The 19,048-nt window shown below is 44.0% G+C and overlaps 2 protein-coding genes across 2 annotated transcripts in view; both read left to right on the plus strand.

Annotated features, from left to right (window-relative positions):
- trdmt1 (tRNA aspartic acid methyltransferase 1) overlaps window positions 1-4,033 on the plus strand; it is a gene marked incomplete at its 5' end in the record, with an annotated part of 7,892 nt that extends 3,859 nt beyond the window's left edge. Inside the window, 7 exons of the mRNA XM_080543875.1 lie at window positions 169-234; window positions 830-899; window positions 998-1,081; window positions 1,278-1,639; window positions 2,801-2,858; window positions 3,156-3,285; window positions 3,783-4,033. Coding sequence (XP_080400001.1) covers window positions 169-234; window positions 830-899; window positions 998-1,081; window positions 1,278-1,639; window positions 2,801-2,858; window positions 3,156-3,285; window positions 3,783-3,883 — 871 coding nt within the window. The 3' untranslated portion in view covers window positions 3,884-4,033. The remainder of the gene's footprint in view (window positions 1-168; window positions 235-829; window positions 900-997; window positions 1,082-1,277; window positions 1,640-2,800; window positions 2,859-3,155; window positions 3,286-3,782) is intronic.
- Window positions 4,034-4,616: 583 nt separating this feature from the next.
- Window positions 4,617-19,048, plus strand: part of cubn (cubilin (intrinsic factor-cobalamin receptor)) — a gene marked incomplete at both ends in the record, with an annotated part of 54,043 nt that continues 39,611 nt past the window's right edge. Inside the window, 18 exons of the mRNA XM_080543830.1 lie at window positions 4,617-4,735; window positions 5,445-5,574; window positions 6,820-6,906; window positions 7,021-7,059; window positions 7,150-7,251; window positions 7,626-7,729; window positions 8,117-8,240; window positions 9,115-9,283; window positions 10,163-10,294; window positions 11,209-11,304; window positions 13,989-14,110; window positions 14,579-14,765; window positions 15,121-15,239; window positions 15,706-15,940; window positions 16,520-16,701; window positions 17,864-18,026; window positions 18,531-18,721; window positions 18,834-18,990. Coding sequence (XP_080399956.1) covers window positions 4,617-4,735; window positions 5,445-5,574; window positions 6,820-6,906; window positions 7,021-7,059; window positions 7,150-7,251; window positions 7,626-7,729; window positions 8,117-8,240; window positions 9,115-9,283; window positions 10,163-10,294; window positions 11,209-11,304; window positions 13,989-14,110; window positions 14,579-14,765; window positions 15,121-15,239; window positions 15,706-15,940; window positions 16,520-16,701; window positions 17,864-18,026; window positions 18,531-18,721; window positions 18,834-18,990 — 2,458 coding nt within the window. The remainder of the gene's footprint in view (window positions 4,736-5,444; window positions 5,575-6,819; window positions 6,907-7,020; window positions 7,060-7,149; window positions 7,252-7,625; window positions 7,730-8,116; window positions 8,241-9,114; window positions 9,284-10,162; window positions 10,295-11,208; window positions 11,305-13,988; window positions 14,111-14,578; window positions 14,766-15,120; window positions 15,240-15,705; window positions 15,941-16,519; window positions 16,702-17,863; window positions 18,027-18,530; window positions 18,722-18,833; window positions 18,991-19,048) is intronic.

Here is a 19,048-nt window from a genome sequence, read left to right on the forward strand (position 1 = left end):
ATTGTTTTGACATCCTTTCTTTTTCTTTAACAAATGGAGGTTGCATGTTGCATGGTCGGTGTGTATATTATTGAAATGTTAGGAGGATATTTTCAGAAACAAGACATTCAAAGACATTTTATTTGTCTTTCTTATGAATAAAACGCCCTTGCCCTTTCTTGACCCTAGGCTCAGCAAGCTGCCACGATTCATTCTGCTGGAGAATGTGAAAGGATTTGAGACCTCCTCCGCCAGGTAACCATGGAGACGGGGTGAGCCCTGCACTCTGGAGGGTCACCATGGTGACACAGTTGGCAGCCAATGGGGTCCTGGGACAGGCCGTTTGTTTTGCCTGTCTTTGTCACGTCTTGTGGATCTGTGCAAGAGCTTTCTCAGACACTCAAAGACGCTTTACAAACTGAAAAGATCGAGTAGAAATAATAAAAAGAAACCAAAAAGAAATAAAATAAAGTATAGGGGCCTAATTAAGGTAGTGCTGGGGACACATGGGAAGGGGAGGGGGAGAGGGTTAACTGGTGACGGCAAGCTTGAAGAGGTGGGTTTTGAGGGCCTGTTTAAATGTTGGAAGGGTGTTGGCCTGCCTGATGTGGTTGGGGAGGGCGTTCCAGAGGGACGGGGCTGCGGCTGAAAAGGCCCTATCACCCCAGGTCCGGAGCTTGGTCCTGGTGGTCTTGAGGGTGGTTTGGTCGTCAGACCTGAGGCAACGGGAGGGGATGTGGAGGGGGACGAGGTCGGCAAGGTAGGGGGGGGGGGTCCAGATTGTTGACGGCTTTGTAAGTGACACATGACACATGACGTCTTCTGAACGGTCTGTTCTCCTCTGCCGTAGGGACTCTTTGGTGAAAACACTCGAGGACTGTGGGTACACATACCAGGAGCTCATGATCTCTCCCACATGTGTAAGACCTCCACTTTGTTTATGTTAGCATACAGATGTACTCGACGAGCAGCATACACATCAACTTGATGGTCTAGCCTTCTCTGTCCCTCTTCCCAGTTGGGCATTCCAAACTCAAGACTACGCTACTTCCTCATCGCCAAGGCGTCGCCCGGGTCCTTTTCCTTCCACACCTCTTCAGAGGTGAGGGCCGTCCAACTCAACACCGATCATGTTATAGAGAGATAGCTCAACACAGTTTGTCTTATACTGTACAGCGTATATACATCAATGGCTATAGATTTCTATGTGTTGACCTGTAGAAGTCCTGGTTTTTATACATTGGGCATAGCCATGAAAACAACTTATTGTTCAACCTGTGTCCCCCCCTTATGAGCAGATTCTGGAGGGTTTCCCGTGCCCGGCTTCGGTTTCAGACCATTCACAGGCCTCACAGAGTTCCTGTAGAACATCCTCACTTCCCCACAAGGAAGAGAAGAGCGAGGAAGAGGAAGAGGAAGAGGAAGAGGGGCGCATCCTGTACAAGCTGGAGAAAGCCCAGGACGCGAAGAGAAAGAGCAGCCAGAACAGCGACCAGTCGGTCAGACAGATCAAAGACTTCCTGGAGGGAGAGACGGGGGAGGGAGCGGGGGGAGAGGGGATGGAGAAGTACCTGCTCCCCCCTAAGACGCTGCTCCGCTACGCCCTGCTCATGGACATCGTCAGGCCCTCCTGTAGGAGATCAGTCTGCTTCACTAAAGGGTACAGCCACCACCTACACCGGAGTCCCAGACACAGTCGAATGTAGCGTAGCATAGAATAAACATGTTCTAGTATAACTGTAACCATGGGCCTAGAAGTATAGCATTGCCTAGTATAATCAGTAGCATTTCTTTTGTTTAGTTTGCGATTCGGTTAGTAAGCATCAGTGATGCCGGTAACGCGTTACTAAGTAACGCGTTACTCTAATCTGAATACTTTTTTCTGTAACGAGTATTCTAACGCGATACTATTTCCAAATCAGTAATCGGATTAAAGTTACTTATTCAAGTGACTGTGCGTTACTATTGCGTTACTACCTCATAACTTAGGCTAAATGCAGTATTTCTTTGTAATGTTCGATAGTAAACAAACATTTGTTCGCTTTTCTCGCGTCTTGGGGAGTGACGTCAGTGCTCACGTTTTCAACACGAGGTTACTATGGAAGGCCATGCCCGCAAAAAACGGCTCTCGACTATCGCGAGATTGCAGCAGAATCGCTTACGTGTATCACCACGCTGATTGCACAGTGTAAACAGAAGCGTAGCCTACACAATGGAGCAAGAACAGAGATATGCGTTAAATAGCTGGAAATATAAGGATTATTTTGAGTTTGTGTCAGCAAAGGATGACAAGAACATAAATGTTGATCATTGATAAACTCAGACTCACCCAGTTTAGGATTAGGATTATATTAGGATCATATCTGAATGGTCAGGGTAGGTTTTAGGTTTTGTGAAACCACTCCTTGCTAGTTACTGTTAAATAAAGATTATATTTATTTTATTGTTTAAAAACAAGTATTTATGTTGGGTGAGGCAAAGAAAGACTCTTTATTTTGTTGTTTTAAGTTATTGTTTAAAGTTTAATTATGTAATTTAAGTTACTGTTAAAATAAAGTGAGTTTTGGCAAAACCAGTTTTCATTTTTATGTTGCGGGGGGGGGTCGGGTGCCTAGGCAGCTGCCAATAGTAACTAAAAAAGTAACTAGTAATCTAACTTAGTTACTTTTAAAATCAAGTAATCAGTAAAGTAACTAGATTACTTTTTAAAGGAGTAATCAGTAATCAGAATACTTTTTCAAAGTAACTGTGGCAACACTGGTAAGCATACATTTATTATTTGCTGTTATCATCAGTTATTCCATCCGCTGATATTCCACAGATATGGACACTATGCAGAGGGAACAGGTTCGGTGCTTCAATCATGCATGGAAACAGAGGTATGTATGGGCTAAGTCACTGTGTCTGTGGTGCGTGGCACATATAAGAGGACATACTGTTTAGATGATTGTGTGTCGGGGCGCTTAGGTGGCGTAGCGGGTTAAGCGTTGACCATGTAACCGCAGGGTCCCTGGTTCGATTCCGGCAGGGGACATATCCTGCATGTCATCCCTCCTCTCTCTCTTTCACCCATCCTTCCTGTCTAAATCTCTACTGTATCTGTCAATACAAAATGAAAAATATGAGTGGGAAAAAAAAAAAAAAAAGATGATTGTGTGTTTGTTTGTTCCTCCCAGATGGAAGCAGCGTTTAAGAGTCTGGAGTTGCTCTCAGAAGAGGAGAAACTGAAGCAGCTTTCCAGCATAAAGCTACGCTACTTCACCCCCAGAGAGATAGCCAACCTCATGGGCTTCCCTGTGAACTTCAGTGAGTTGTTTTAGTCACCAATAGCCACTCTCTTTGATTTCGGGGGGGGGGGGGGGGGGGGGGGAGAATGACATTGGGTCATTTCAGTTTTAGAAGATACGTAAGTTGTTTGAAGTGGGTCATTTCAGGTTTAGACGATACTTAAGTTGTTGGAAGTATCACGTGAATTTAACTTTGAGTAGAGCACTAATGCATTGCTGCTGGTGCAATATAATGTAATGTATGACCTGTAGTAGTTTTGTCTGTGTAGTCGTGTGGTTCGTGTCTGTGCTAATTAAGCCTAATGAACTAGTTTCTCTATAGGAAGGGTTTAGTGTAAGGAGCTTTAGTGTGCAGCGGGGTAGAGTTTAGAGGACATGTGAAAGAAGGCCCAGGAGTCTAAGTTGGTGAGGAAGAGTTCTTGATCCAAAGCTTCTCAATCAGGACAGGAATGACTCGAGTGACCTAGAGTGACATAATAATTTGTTTCCCCCCTTTTTTATTTTATTTTTCCCTAGCGTTCCCAACGAATATCTCTGCCAAGCAGAAGTACAGGGTCCTGGGCAACAGTCTGAATGTGCATGTGGTGGCCAGGCTCATACAGCTGATGGTATCCTAACCTAAAAGAACATTCTGGTTGTAGGAACAGACTGTTTTCCCCTGTCAAACATGTTCACTGAGGCTTACGATCGGAGGATCAAGTCGAAGTCGCCATCCGAGTTGACCTATGTATTAATGACCCTTCGTGAACTCTGTGAACTCCGTGAAGCTCCGGTACACATGGACTCCATGGCAGAATCAAACAGATTCCTTTGGAATGTTTAATTTGAACTTCCAACGCTTCAACGATGTTGGTTCATATTGTGAATAAATCATTTGTTTTTCATTACTTTGCTCGTATTCTTTAACCTGTATGTATGATTGATTTTTTGTATTGCATCTTGACCTTACAGTAGTCATTATGATTCCACTCTTCCATATTCCGAGTCCAGAAACATTGAGAAACCACATTTTATTGAACTCATTTGGACCATAGTAATTGTGGCTATCGTGTCAGCTGCTTCAGACAGCTCCTCCTGTGTTACTGTTAGCTAACGTTCACCACAGTCCCTAACCTGTGGTTAGTTACTCATCTCCAAAACCATGTGATGGACCAAGTCAATCACCCAATAAAGTGCTAAAACATGTAATTATGTATTAAGTTTGGGGCCTTTATGGTTCTGAGTGAGCAGTCCTCTGGGAAACGTAAGGTCGAAGTGCACCCCTGTTCCCGTTGCGGTGGCATTAGTGTGTGTGTCAGGTCAAACCACAGTATAGTGTCTGAAGAGTGTCCTGGGACCATCACTCTCAGCATGGCTCCGACACAGGGGCTCTCCTGGCTCCTCTTCACCGTCCTCTTCCTGGCTGGACTACAGTGTGACCACGGGGAGCACGCCCAGGACCGCAGGAAGAAGGACATCAGCAATGACCAGTGAGTTGAACCATAACTGCAGATTTGACCCTAAGTGATGATGGACGTTGTGCTTGGTCGTTACACAGCACAGATTTACTCATGTGTTTTTTTGGTTTGCAATGCAAGGAGATTAAATGTCATATTCTATCCGTATAGTGACACAGGGGTGCAAACAATGCAAGGAGATTAAATGTCATATTCTATCCGTATAGTGACACAGGGGTGCAAACATGTCACCTTTCTGCTAAATTAGCCGTTTTTTTTATTATCTCAAAATATGTCATCCATGTGAATTGTGTAGATCTGAAGAACAAATATCTTGGGTGGGGGGGGGGTAGAATTCCAGACAGCATAGAGAACACAGTCACAGTAAACTGTTTTAGAAGTAATTCTGCAGGTGTTAAGGTCAGGGCTGCCGCTACTTACACATGCATCATTGTTAGACCACCGTTAGTGCTAGCGATATCTATTTAACACCATTAGTGCTAGCGCTATCCCCCCCCCTAAGGTTAGCCGCAAAAAAAAAGTCACCTTTTTGGGCCATCCCCAGTTTGCACCCCTGTGACAAATAAACAAACGCAGCATGATCTTTTGCTCATTTGCTAACCATGGCCTTGCTGTTCTTATCGGTCTATGTTATACATGTGGAAATAACAGCTCAAGAGATGTCATCTTAAGAGTAGCACCATGTTTTATATCCTATCCTGTCTGGTGGTATCACCCACAGGCCACGTATGATATCAGACAACGGACATCTGGTTTTCTCTACTGGAGATTATAAAGAGATCCGCTTCCAGACCTCAGGGTCAGGGAGTGTCAAAGTGGGGACTGAGGACCTCACTCTACTCATGGGTCAGGTAAGGACACACACACACACACACACACACACACACACACACACACAAACACACATCTATCCATGGATGCCTGGATGTTTGCAGTACACAGTTTCTTCAGTTATGCTGATGTTCATAACAATGCATAATCTTATCAGACAACCATCTCCATATCACCATGATAAACATAATGCACTGGGGGTGATTTGGTTATGGGCAGTTGTGTGTAAAAGGACCCATGAAGATGAAATATTAAATTCATCAGAGCATATTAAATTGGTTGTCAAATGAAAGTGTAGAGTCTATATTTTAGAGAGATTAAGTCGCAAACACATTTCTCGACCCTTCCATCATAAAATAGGGATCAGTAAACATGACTCCCTGCAGCGCTCCGTCCTAAGGTCTTATGTTGAACATGTTTAGTAGCCAAGCGCGAGTGGTGTGCGCCTCACATGAGACTTATGAATCATTAACAATTTGGAGTACTCTGCAATTTAACAAGATCTTGACCAAAGATCAAAAGATAACAATTTGTTTAAATGTCGTTTCTAAACACATATTTTATTTCACTGTAATTCATTTGATGACATTGAGATTTAAGTCAAGCATGTTGCATGTTATTATACAGGATTTACCAGACAGTAGGTAACATAGCATGATTGCTCCATACTTCAACTACAATTACTGTGTAAGGAAACAGTTTGTGAGCTTAGAATTATAAGGTTCTATCTCCGTTTAGGGTAGTTTAGAGATATCAGGGCGGGGGGGGGGGGGGGGGGGCAGGGGGGGCGACCGCCCCTCCTGGTGCCCCCACGGTTTAAAAACGTCTCTCTTAAGTGCCCTTTTGAGTGGCGAAAATGAGAGGACGTGCCCTATTGGTGCCCCAATGGTCTAAACTTGACCATGTGCACTGATGGGGTCCCATGTTGTCCAGTAGGTGCCCTTTTTTTCTTTTCACCCCTTCCCTTCAAACAGCCTGATCAGTCCGCCACTGTTGAGCGTCAACGTTTTTACATTCCATTATGTTTTGTGAGATGGAACCTTTGTATTTTATGAATTACTAACTCAAAAATGTCAACATTTTTAAAAATAACACCACACAGGCATTAATAAACACCTAATGGATCAGATTATGTAAAAAACTAAATTTTGACCAAAAATGGAGATAGAACCTTATCATTCTAAACCCTATCACTGTAAACCCTATCACTCCTCTTATACTGGATGGTTACAAGTAATGTTACCTCTCATTCTGTACTATTTCAGATCAAGACAAACAAAGCTGACATTGACAGTATAAAAGAAGGTGGCGGCACCGATGTCACTAACCAACTCAACCAGCTCAACACACGGGTCAGCCACCTTCTATCTCCTACTTTGTTGTCTCATATTGTGAATGATCTATTTCTGGTACAATGTATTTTCATAAACACTCTGAAATTATAGTTTTCTATCATCTGATTCCAGGTCTCAACACTTGAAACAAAAGTGACATCACTAGAACTGGTAAATACCCTATATGCTAGCGTGTATTGCATTGCAAACGTGTTGTATAAGTTGCAGACACCCCCAAACCCCCTTCCTTCTCTCTCTTAGACAGTACAGAGGAGGACATGTACTAGTAACCCGTGTCAGAATGGTGCCACCTGTCTGGACCTTCTGGACTCATACCACTGCATGTGTACAAACAACTGGTCGGTGAGTGGAAACTGGACTGTGGTCTCATCATTCATATGTATTGTATATATGCCGGGGCGGCTGTGGCGCAGGAGGTAGAGTCGCCGCCTAATGATCACAAGGTTGGCAGATCGGCGGTTCGAGCCCCCGGCTGGCCACATGTCGAAGTGTCCTTGAACCCCAAAATTGCTCCCAGTGAGCGGTCACCATTGGTGTGTGAATGTGTGTATGAATGGGTGAATGAGAGGCCGTTGTAAAGCGCTTTGGAGCAGCTTTGGAGCAGCAAAAAAGGCTCTATACAAGTGCAGTCCATTTACCATTTACCATTTGTATGTCTGTGATTGTCAGTTGATGAACAGATACAGTATATGGATTCATTATGACTTCCTTTACAGGGTCCTACTTGTGCTGTAGATGTAAATGAGTGTGGGACCTTAGCTGGGACGGCTATGGGATGCCAGAATGGAGCGACATGTGTTAACACACCTGGATCCTTCTAGTAAGAATCTCCAGTACACATATCGTGACGTTAGAATTATAAGGTTCTATCTCCATTTTTGTCAAAATTGAGTTTCTTTACATAATCTGATCCATTAGGTGTTTATTAATGCATGTGTGGTGTTATTTCTTAAATGTTGAAATGTTTTAGTTAGTAATTAATAAAATACAAAGGTTCCATCTCACAAAACATAATGGAATGTAAAAACGTTGACGCTTAATATCTCTGAACTACCCTAAACGGAGATAGAACCTTATAATTCTAAGCTCACGATATCGCTGTGTTTTTTATTCTAATTTTTCATCTATTAATACAGCCTATATGCTAAGGTGTCTCTGTCCCCCAATGACTTTGACTGACTTCTCTCTGTTCCTATTTCTTATCCAGTTGCACTTGTTCTCCCGAGTGGTCGGGTACGCTTTGCACGGTTCGCTATGACGACTGTCAGGGAGGTCAGGACCTGTGTGTGAACGGGATGTGCATCGACTCAGACAGAGTCACACCCAACCAGGTACGCTTTTTCAGGCATGCTTACAGATGTTCTAGAGAGAGATACAATAGAGTTGGTGTCCCCTTTTTCTTTTATTGGGCTTAAACTGGTCAGAGACAGAAGAGTCAGCAGTTTCTCAGCCATTAGACAGGCCCATTAAGGTAAAGGGGGCGAGACGTGAGTAGTAGTGGTGTGTAAAGAGCTCATAAAAGCCAAAGTGGCTTGATTAATAACGATGGTAGAGACAAGGACATTTTTCAGCCAATGACCCTCTTTCCCTTTGCTTCAAGCAATTAGCATGCAGTGATATATGGTCAATTAGCTTGATGTTGTGTGGAACTGTTCACCAATGTTGAAGGCACCATTTAACTGATGAGGTTCCAGTCGTAGCACTGCTAGCGTATTCTATACATCACTATGAAAGGAGGTTCTTTGCAGCTGTGACCAATTAGTACTTGCAAATATCAAAGGGAATAAGTGGATTATACATCATGCGCATCATCCCTATGACGTGTTTTATTCACATAAAATGCCCCCCCCCCATTCTTAATCTAATCGAGTGTAAGGGGAGAACGCCTTGTCTGTCAAGACACATTTGTGATACACTGTACTTTAAGTAAGTAAAATGTATTTCTACAGCACCTATCCCAGGCCAGGGGTCACAAAGTGCTTTACATATATATATATATACATAATACAATTAAAAGTTATAGCAGGTTAAAATAGGCAAACAAGTGAAAATAAGAACAAGTAACAAACAACAAGTGTACAATATATATCAACAGGACACAGAAAGACAGGCCCCTTGTACTTTAGGTGGGTCCAAATGTCTAAATGTGGTTTGTTTGTCTATGAGTTTTCATTCATGCCATATTCTTGTCATTGTTCCCTACAGCCCAGTTATAAGTGTATCTGTGATGATGGTTGGATGTCCCCTCCTGGCATCACATCCTGCACTGGAGATGTGGATGAGTGTAACCTTCCCAACAAGCCTTGCTCTACCAACCCCTCTGTGACCTGTTTCAACACCCAGGGCTCATATTACTGTGGGTCCTGTCCAGCAGGTAAGGTCTGGTCACAGAGTGTTTATCATCAATGGTAAAGTGAATAGGATCTAATGAAACGCTAAAATGACTTCCGCCTTATGGTCGTCAGATGCGTCTTCTAGCCTCCGAAATATCATGTTTTTTTCTCTTGAACAAAAGTGCCGTTCTATATTTAGTTTCACAAGAGTACTGTAAATATTGGATCGTTATTGGAGAAATACACTACCGTAATGGAGCTATCGCTAAGCCACGCCCCGAAATAGAAACTGTCCAATCACAGCAAAAGTCACGACAGGCAGAAAACTCGGACAAACAACTCGCTAATATCTGATGGTGAAAAGCTACTAGACTAAATATTCTTGTCATCTCTAAAAAAAACATGTCTATTACTTGCTGTGGCAAATCAGAAATCAGAAATTTGCCAACTCCCGCCATTTGTAAGTCATCGAATGTCATTCAGTCACTGTCAGTGAAGCGTTGTTTGTTTGTCTGAGTTTTCAAAGGGGGCGTGGCTTAGCGATAGGTCCATTAAATTGTGCTATGTTCATTTGGTTTAGATGTGGGAAAGTACAGCTAGCACAAGATAGCCATCATGAGGGTTATTGAATATTAACTGAACACTGCTCCCTTGTAGCAGAACTCACTCAGATAATGTTGTGACATTAAGGGATATGGATCACATTTCCTTACTCTGGGACCAATACCATACCATTACAGAGGAGTCCTCTCTCTAACATTCAAACAGGGTAGTAGGCCTACAGTACTACTTTGTGGGTGTTGGTCTATTGTATGCATCCTCATAAGACACAAGACTTGCATATAGATATGGATGTGTAACAGTGACACTCGGACATGCCTGCGTCTAATCCCGTGGTCTCTGCCCTCCCCCGCCCTCAGGTTGGCAAGGCAACGGCTACAGCTGTCTGGATGTGGATGAGTGCTCCACCAACAACGGGGGCTGCTCCTCGTCTCCCGTAGTTCAATGCCTCAACACCATGGGCTCCTTCCACTGTGGCTCCTGTCCCGCAGGTAACTGTACCTGTCCCCCTTACAGTTACTCTGATGGTTCTCATTGTCATTGATCCCTCTGGAACGCCCTCCTCAACCACATCAGACACAGGCCAACACCCTGGCAACATTTAAAAATGTAAAGGCCCTCAAAACCCACCTCTTCAAGCTCGCCTTCACCAGTTAACCCTCTCCCCCCCTCCCCTTCCCATGTGTCCCCAGCACTACCTTAATTAGGCCCCCTATAGGATACTTTCTTTTATCTATTTTTTGTTTCTTTTTATGATTACTACTCAATCTTTTCAGTTTGTAAAGCGTCTTTGAGTGTCTAGAAAAGTGCTTTAAGTCTAATGTGTAATTATTATTAGTATTATTATTATTATAAGTTTTACCTGCACGTTGTACATAGTATCTGCCATAAACACTCTTTAGGATGCTGTAGCTTTTCAAAAATGTTTTTTCAATAATGAAAACAATGGAAATGGAAGGATTCTAACCTATGACCGCATCATAGCCATTACGATATCCATGATAACGCACACCTTGCTGTGTGTTATTGTTTAAGTCTGTGTAGTGTAGGAGCCTACTCTCCCCTTCCTGAGTGTTCTGTCTCTATTTTCATCTTCCTTTCTATCTCTATCACTCTCTCTCTCTGTCTCTCTCTCTCTCTCTCTCTCTCTCTCTCTCTCTCTCTCTCTCTCTCTCTCTCTCTCTCTCTCTCTCTCTCTCTCTCAAATCTCAGCATCACAATCTGCCAGTGTACCCTTCATAGTAGAATCTGATGTAATTGTGCACTGCACAATGATACTTTTTGTGTCTCTCTCAAGTCCGTCTTTCGTGTATCTTGTATCCATCTTTGGTTTATATTGTGAGTGCTAATAGATTTGTTGATTTAATCACTAATTGAATAACTGATGGAATGATTATGTGTCCAGGTTATGAGGGTGATGGAAGAATCTGCACTCAGGCCAACATCTGTGCCTCTAACAATGGAGGCTGTTACCCCCTGGCTACCTGCTCTGCCACTGCAGGTACACCCTCACACACTCACACACACACACACACACCTACACCTACACTCACACACACACACACACCTACACCTACACTCACACACTCACACACACACACACACACACACACACACACACAAACACACACACACACACAAACACACACACACACACACCAGGGTTTCCGTTAGAAAAATTTGCCGTCGGACATCGTGTCCGGGAAGAATTCGATTTACCGGACAAACGTGATATATTCCGGTCATCATATTAAAATATAATATTTTTTTTTTTTTTCAAAATCATATTTCTTTTTTTCAAATCTAATATAGCTGTTTGTCGCGGTGATTACTGTTGTGTAGCGGCCTATATATGCCATTTAATGTCTATTTCTCATCCGATACGATTAGATGCGAGCTATATAATATATAATAATATAACATGATTTGACGCATGCGCGCTATGCCATGCGTCAAATCCAGCGCTGAACGGGCGCCTCACTGGGAACTGAACAGACAGCATCGATCAATGAACGGACTCCACATTACGTTAACTGAAGTTTGTTAAATTGTTTGGGATTAATGTGAGTTTTCTATTTTCTCTTTCCAGTTTTACCCTTTTTTTTAAATCAATAAAACAACGTCATTTCTATAACCAGGTCTCGCTGGTTGGGAAGGCATTTCGTTTAGCTCGGGAGTATGACAATGGGGAGAACATAACTGTTTATTGAGAAACAATTGATAGGCAGTCTGGGATACGTATATAAAGAAATACCACAATGTCTAGATGTATAACATTTTATTGAACAGTAACAGTGCAAGCATGTAGGCTTCTGGCGTGACACGGCTAGCCTAATTTCCGTTCATATGCCTTTTATCAGATAAAATAAAATAGAATAAAACTCTTTGAAAATAAATAGGCTTTAAATTAACTTGCAATGCGTATAGGCTAATTTCCGTTCGATGTTACAGCCTAGGCTATGCCTTTTCTCAGATAGATAGGGGATAGCCCTGTAAGCTCATACGGGTCTGTATGTCGTCCTGAAGACCGGCTGTTAGATCATATCGCTGAAGTTTGTCTCCATCTTAGTGTAAATGTTGTCCGTTTTGTTTGTTATCCTTGTTATTGTGCGATAAAGTTAAAGCGCTCCGCTTCGGGACACCATTTTCAGCTGAGCACCAAACACACACACACACACACACACACACTCGTGTAACACTGCCCGAGAGAGAAGGACCCGCCCCCTTTAGTTAGCCTATAGCCTATAGGCTAACTAAAGGGGGCGGGTCCTTCTCTCTCGGGCAGTGTTCTGTGTGTGTGTTTGGTGCTCAGCTGAAAATGGTTAGAGGGAATTATTTTCACCGGACATTTATGTCCGACGAGTTTTCAACTTGTCGGACTTCCACTAATTTTACCGGACAAAGACCGGTAATTACCGGTTAACGGAAACCCTGACACACACACACACTCATACACACACACACACAGACACACACACAGACACACACACACACACACACACACAGACACACACACACACACACGCACACGCACACGCACACACAGACAGAGACACACACACACACACACACACACACACACAGACACGCGCACACACACACACACACACAGACACACACACACCATCTGTAATCTGTATCTAGTTGTTTTACTGCCCCGCATGACCAGTGGCAGTGTGGGTAATAAAGGGCCATTAAGATAGGCAATTAAAACTTTACTACAACCCTGCCTCCTTCATGACACCCTGCCGGCTGACATCCACTTTAAAGGCTTTTGGGAGCTCATAGACTAGATCCTTATTATGGTGTCACATGAGATACAGCTAGAGTACAAGGATAAGGAAACAACTGATACTGGACATTTGCCCCGAGTCCTCTATTCTTTCAGAAGGAAACACACTACAGAGAAATAGCAAACAGCTGTTGCAGAGTGTTTTATTTCTCTTACAGACTGTATTTAGCCAGAACATACTGTATACAGTACATTGCCCCTGACTGTCTAGGAATGCATCAATATCTTTAATTAACACTAGAACAGCCGTGCCTATTTGACCTACTATTAGAGCCGCCTCGGGGGTCAAAGTTACTGTTGGCGCGTCTTGTAAATTAGCCTGCCTAGTTGGCGCGTCTTGTAAATTAGCCTGCCTCCTACACAGAAAAATTGCATTATACTAGCTTATCCTGATGTGATTTTGAAAATGTAAGGATACTGGGTGGTAGAACGCACATATCTAGGACAAGTCATGAAAGAAGGGTCCTGAAATTTGATCGAGTGCAAAGATAACCTTTTTTTTTACTCACATAATAATAATTAATAAATAATTTTGCCATTTAGCAGACGCTTTTATCCAAAGCGACTTACAATTATGAATTACAGGGACATTCCCCCTGGAGTAACTGAGGGCTAAGTGCCTTACCCAAGGGCACACTAGTAGTGGTGTGGCTTCAGGCGGGATTTGAACTCACAACCTTCCGATCCCAAGTCCAACTCACTATCCACTAGACCACCACTACCCCCCACATAGTCAAATGACTCTTCTACTGTTAGTTACATTGATATAAAGCTCTTCTACTGTTAGTTACATTGATATAAAGCTCTTCTACTGTTAGTTACATAGATACTGTATATATACGTAGCTCTTCTCCAAGGGCTCAAAGCAATACCCACCCTCCTTCTGCCCCCAGGCTCCAGCCTCCCAGTGTGCACCTGTCCTCCAGGCTACGTAGGGAACGGCTATGGCCCCGCAGGGTGTACCCAGGGCAGCAACATCTGCCAGACCAACCCCTGTGTCAACGGACAGTGTGTGGTGAGTGTGCCATTCTGATATTTAACAGTGTTGGGCGCTACGACAGACACACTCAGGTATTCCTTGTATGCAGCAGCACTCAAGTTGAGGGGGGATGAGGGGATGGCATCCCCCCCTGAAATAAAAACGGTCAAAATCATCCCCTTTCTAAAACTGCCCTCTCCCCTTTCCATCCCTTATGTCATTTTCTCAATGAACGTGGTATTACTGCTATTTCAACATTTAGTTTTGCGCATATTGAGTAAAATACTGTGGGCGAGGGAGGGGACACGCACACATGCAATGACATTCTTACCAAGTCACTGACACTGAAGTCACCGACGCTGTGGGGATGCTAAAACTGTCCCCATATGATAAAATCCACCATCCCCCCTGATTTCCTTTTACAACTTGAGTACTGCTTGTATGTTGATTACATACTGTATCCCATACGGTACTTATTCCCCCCCCCCCCCCCCATACCTTCAGGCCACAGCCACTGGATACCTCTGTACGTGTAACCCTGGTTGGGAAGGGGTGAACTGTGACCAGAACACAGACGAGTGTAACCCTAACCCGTGTCAGAACGGAGGCATCTGCATGGACGGGGCCAACGGCTACACCTGCACCTGCACCAGCCAGTGGACCGGCCCCACCTGTGAGACCGCTCAGCAAGGTGTGTGTGCTCACGTCTGCTTGGATGTATACTGTATGTAGGCCTACTGTAGGTTAATACATGTGTGTGTGTGTGTGTGTGTGTGTGTGTGTGTGTGTGTGCGTGTGCGTGTGTGTGCGTGTGTGTGTGTGTGTATGTATGTGTGTGTATGTATGTGTGTGCGTGCGTTTGTGCGTGCGTGCATGCGTGTGTGTGTGTGCGCGCGCACATTATTATTATTTTTCATATTATATGAACATTATGTTTATATACGTATGTGTAGACTCCGATTTCTTTGTGTACATGTGTGTTTCAGCCTGTACCTGTGTGTATCAACCTGTATCTGTGTGTTTCAACCTGTATCTGTGTGTTTCAGTGTGCGGTGGCTACCTGACCGGTCCAGCCGGTACGTTCAGCTATCCCAACACTCCAGGGGGCGACACGTACGACCACCTGGTCAGCTGTGCCTGGGTCATCAGAACCGACTCGGACCAGGTCAGTCTTCTGTATGACTCCCCACCTCCGCTGTGAGCTTCAACGTGTCTTTGTCGTCTTTTCCCCTTCAGGGTTCACCTCTAAACGGGTCAACTGTGTGTGTTTTAACTGCTCCTCCTGAGACATCTACTGCCCCCCCAGCACTGCGTCTCCTGAAGACACCCGCTTTTCCCCTCTACTGTGTCCCCTAAAAACTTCTATTGCCCCCCTTGTACTGTTTCTCTGTTTCTCCAGTGTCTAAATAAAATAAAAATAATAAATAAAAAAACAACAACCTAGGTTTAGAAGAAGGTGGTCTACCAATGACCCCGGGCCTGAGCTGGATTACTCTTCCTGCTACGACTGGTGGATTGATGATTCCCTTGCTTAGTATTCAAATGTATTGATTGTAAGTCGCTTTGGAATTAGGCGTCTGTCTGCTAAATGCCCAAACATGTAAATAAATGTAAATGTTTTTACCCTCCAGATCGTCCGGATCACCTTCCCCCACTTTGACCTGGAGGTCAGCACCAACTGTGACTTCGACTTCCTTCAGATCCACGACGGCGACAGCGCCTCAGCCCACCAGATCGGGAAGTACTGTGGCACCAACGTCCCAGTTCACCTCTTCAGCTCCCACAACACCCTCTACTTCTGGTTCCGCTCGGACCACTCCATCTCCGCAGGGGGCTTCACTGTCGCCTGGACATCACAGGCGCCAGGTGTGTCTGTGTGTGTGTGTGTGTGTGTGTGTGTGTGTGTGTGTGTGTGTGTGTGTGTCTGTGTGTCTGTGTCTGTGTCTGTGTGTGTGTGTCTGTGTGTCTGTGTCTGTGTCTGTGTGTCTGTGTGTGTGTGTGTGTGTGTGTGTCTGTGTGTGTGTCTGTGTGTCTGTGTGTCTGTGTGTCTGTATGTGTGTGTCTGTGTCTGTGTCTGTGTCTGTGTCTGTGTCTGTGTGTGTGTGTGTGTGTGTGTGTGTGTGTCTGTGTGTCTGTGTGTGTCTGTGTGTGTGTCTGTGTCTGTGTCTGTGTGTGTGTGTGTGTCTGTGTCTGTGTCTGTGTCTGTGTCTGTGTCTGTGTCTGTGTCTGTGTGTGTGTGTGTGTGTGTGTGTGTGTGTCTGTGTGTCTGTGTCTGTGTCTGTGTCTGTGTCTGTGTCTGTGTCTGTGTCTGTGTGTGTGTGTGTGTGTGTGCGCGTGAGTGTATGTGTTTGTATTTGAGTAGCCTTGGAAAATGGCACTTTAAAATGGACCCTGTCCTCCCGTCACAGTTCATGTCTGATCTGTGCCCTTCTGTTCACCCCCCAGTCTGTGGTGGCGAACTGACCGACACCTACGGTAACATCAACTCCCCCGGTTACCCTGGAAACTACCCTCCCGACCGTGATTGCTATTGGACGGTGGACGTGGACCCTGGCCTGCTCATCACCTTTGCCTTCGGAACCCTGAGTCTGGAACAACACCCCGACTGTGCCTTTGACTTCCTGGAGGTGAGGCACCATGACAACGCCTTCCAGCACTAACATACCTAAAAAGAAGGGCTTCATCACTGTTTGAATCAGATGGGTTAGCACTGGACTGGAACAAAAGCATGCACACCCTATGTGCACTGGAATAGAGTAGAATACACCTACAGTTGAAGTCGGACGTTTACATACACCTCGGCCAAATACCTTTAAAACTAAGTTTTAATCCTAGTAAACATTCCCTGTCTTAGGTCAGTTAGGACCACTACTTTATTTTAAGAATGTGAAATGTCAGAATAATAGTAGAGAGAATGATTTATTTCCGCTTGTATTTCTTTCATCACATTCCCAGTGGGTCAGAAGTTTAAATATACTTATATTTTGTATTTGGTAGCATTGCCTTTAAATTGTTGAACTTGGGTCAAACGTTTCAGGTAGCCTTCCCACAATAAGTTAGTGGAATTTTGGCCCATTCCTCCTGATAGAACTAGGCCCGATCCCAATTCCCCCCTACGGCTCTGTTTTGTGCGTTCACGTTTAGGGTAGGAGTGTCCCAATTCATGTTTTCAACGAGGGCTAGAGGGAAGGGGGAGGGCTTTCCACGGTTCCGTTTGGAGATTTTTCAGGACCACGTTCGACTCTGAGCCATAACCATAGAATGCCCAGAATGCATTGCGAATCATCTATAGAAATTGATGACACTGATTTCGCTCTATGCGGAAGACAACCACAAATGTTTTTCTGTAATTACTTGTTAATAAAGATTAGAAAAATTATGCTAACCATATTATTATCTTAGTTTAATGTCACTTCAATGCATTATAGACCTTTTCTTTATAACAAGCATAAAAATAAAATAAAATAAAAAGCGAATACCAACAGAAGAATATATTGCTGGGGATTTTGGCAATTTTTGGGGGGGCGCTACCCACATGGTTAGCTGTGTTGCTCATTCCACGAATGCATGATCCTTACAAGTTGTACCTCGTTGTAAAGGTGACTAATCAGGCTTTCCAACGATATGAAATACAATACCAATTGGTATTTTTAAAGGGGAGGAATAATCGACCGAAATAACGTTTACAAACTTTTTTTTTAGGACTTTATAATCAGAACCTAAATGTGTTCTAGCTCTCATACAGTGAATATCCCGGTTGTGTGTCATTGCCCTGGTTCTGGGTTCTAGATCCGGGATGGTCTCCGCCCAGAGGATCCGGTTCTGCAGAAGTACTGCGACACGTCATCTCCTCCCCCCATCCAGACTACGGGACCAGCCGCATGGATCCACTTCCACTCAGACTACGTCTTATCCGACCGAGGCTTCCACATTACATACACCACTTCTCCATGTAGGAAACCTGATCGTTTACCTGAATTATTCAGATTTTGGCTGAGATGAAAGAAGAAGCACTTTCAAGTTTTCACAAACATAATCGTGAGCTTAGAATTATAAGGTTCCATCTCCGTTTAGGGTAGTTCAGAGATATTGAGCGTCAAAGTTTTTACATTCCATTATGTTTTCTGAGATGGAACCTTTGTATTTTATGAATTACTAACTCAAAAATGTCAACATTTTAAAAATAACACCACACAGGCATTAATAAACACCTAATGGATCAGATTATATAAAAAAACTCAATTTTGACAAAAATGGAGATAGAACCTTATAATTCTAACGTCACGATATCTCTATCTTTGCACAACACAACACAAATACACTGTGTTACAAAGCCTCCATGTGTTAATGTCTCCAGTTGGTATAATCTCCAGTTCCCCCCCAAAAACTGTTATACATCAGCAGGTGGGCCTGAGGAAATCCTTAACAGAAAGTATTCTCTCTGATTGTGTTTCAGCTGACCCGGGCTGTGGAGGCACCTACACAGACAGTGAGGGCATCATCATATCCCCCAACTGGCCCAATAACTACGCTCATAACCGCCAGTGCGTCTATCTCATCAGCCAGCCTCCCAACGAAATGGTATCCCTCGAGTTCACACACATGGATTTGGAGACCCACAGTGGCTGCGTGTGGGACTATGTGGAGGTACAACTAAGAGTGTGCGTGTGTGTGTCGACCTGGATGTCTGTATAGTTGTCTTGTACCTCTTGATATGAAGAGTTGTTGCTCGTGATCATTATTATGTTCTATATCTCAGGTACGTGATGGGGATGGAGAGGACCACCCTCTGAAAGGGAAGTACTGCGGCACCACTCTGCCTGCTCCCATCATCTCCAGCTCTAACGCTCTTTGGATCCGCTTCAAGTCCGACGCTTCTCTGACCGGTTCCGGGTTCAGAGCCCTCTACCAAGTCGGTGAGAAATAGAATAGTGGCACGTCACAGACACACCAGTATTATCGTTTGACGAGTGA

This window comes from Nansenia antarctica (assembly GCF_963989245.1).
Source record: "Nansenia antarctica genome assembly, chromosome: 13".
Lineage (NCBI taxonomy): Eukaryota > Metazoa > Chordata > Actinopteri > Argentiniformes > Microstomatidae > Nansenia > Nansenia antarctica.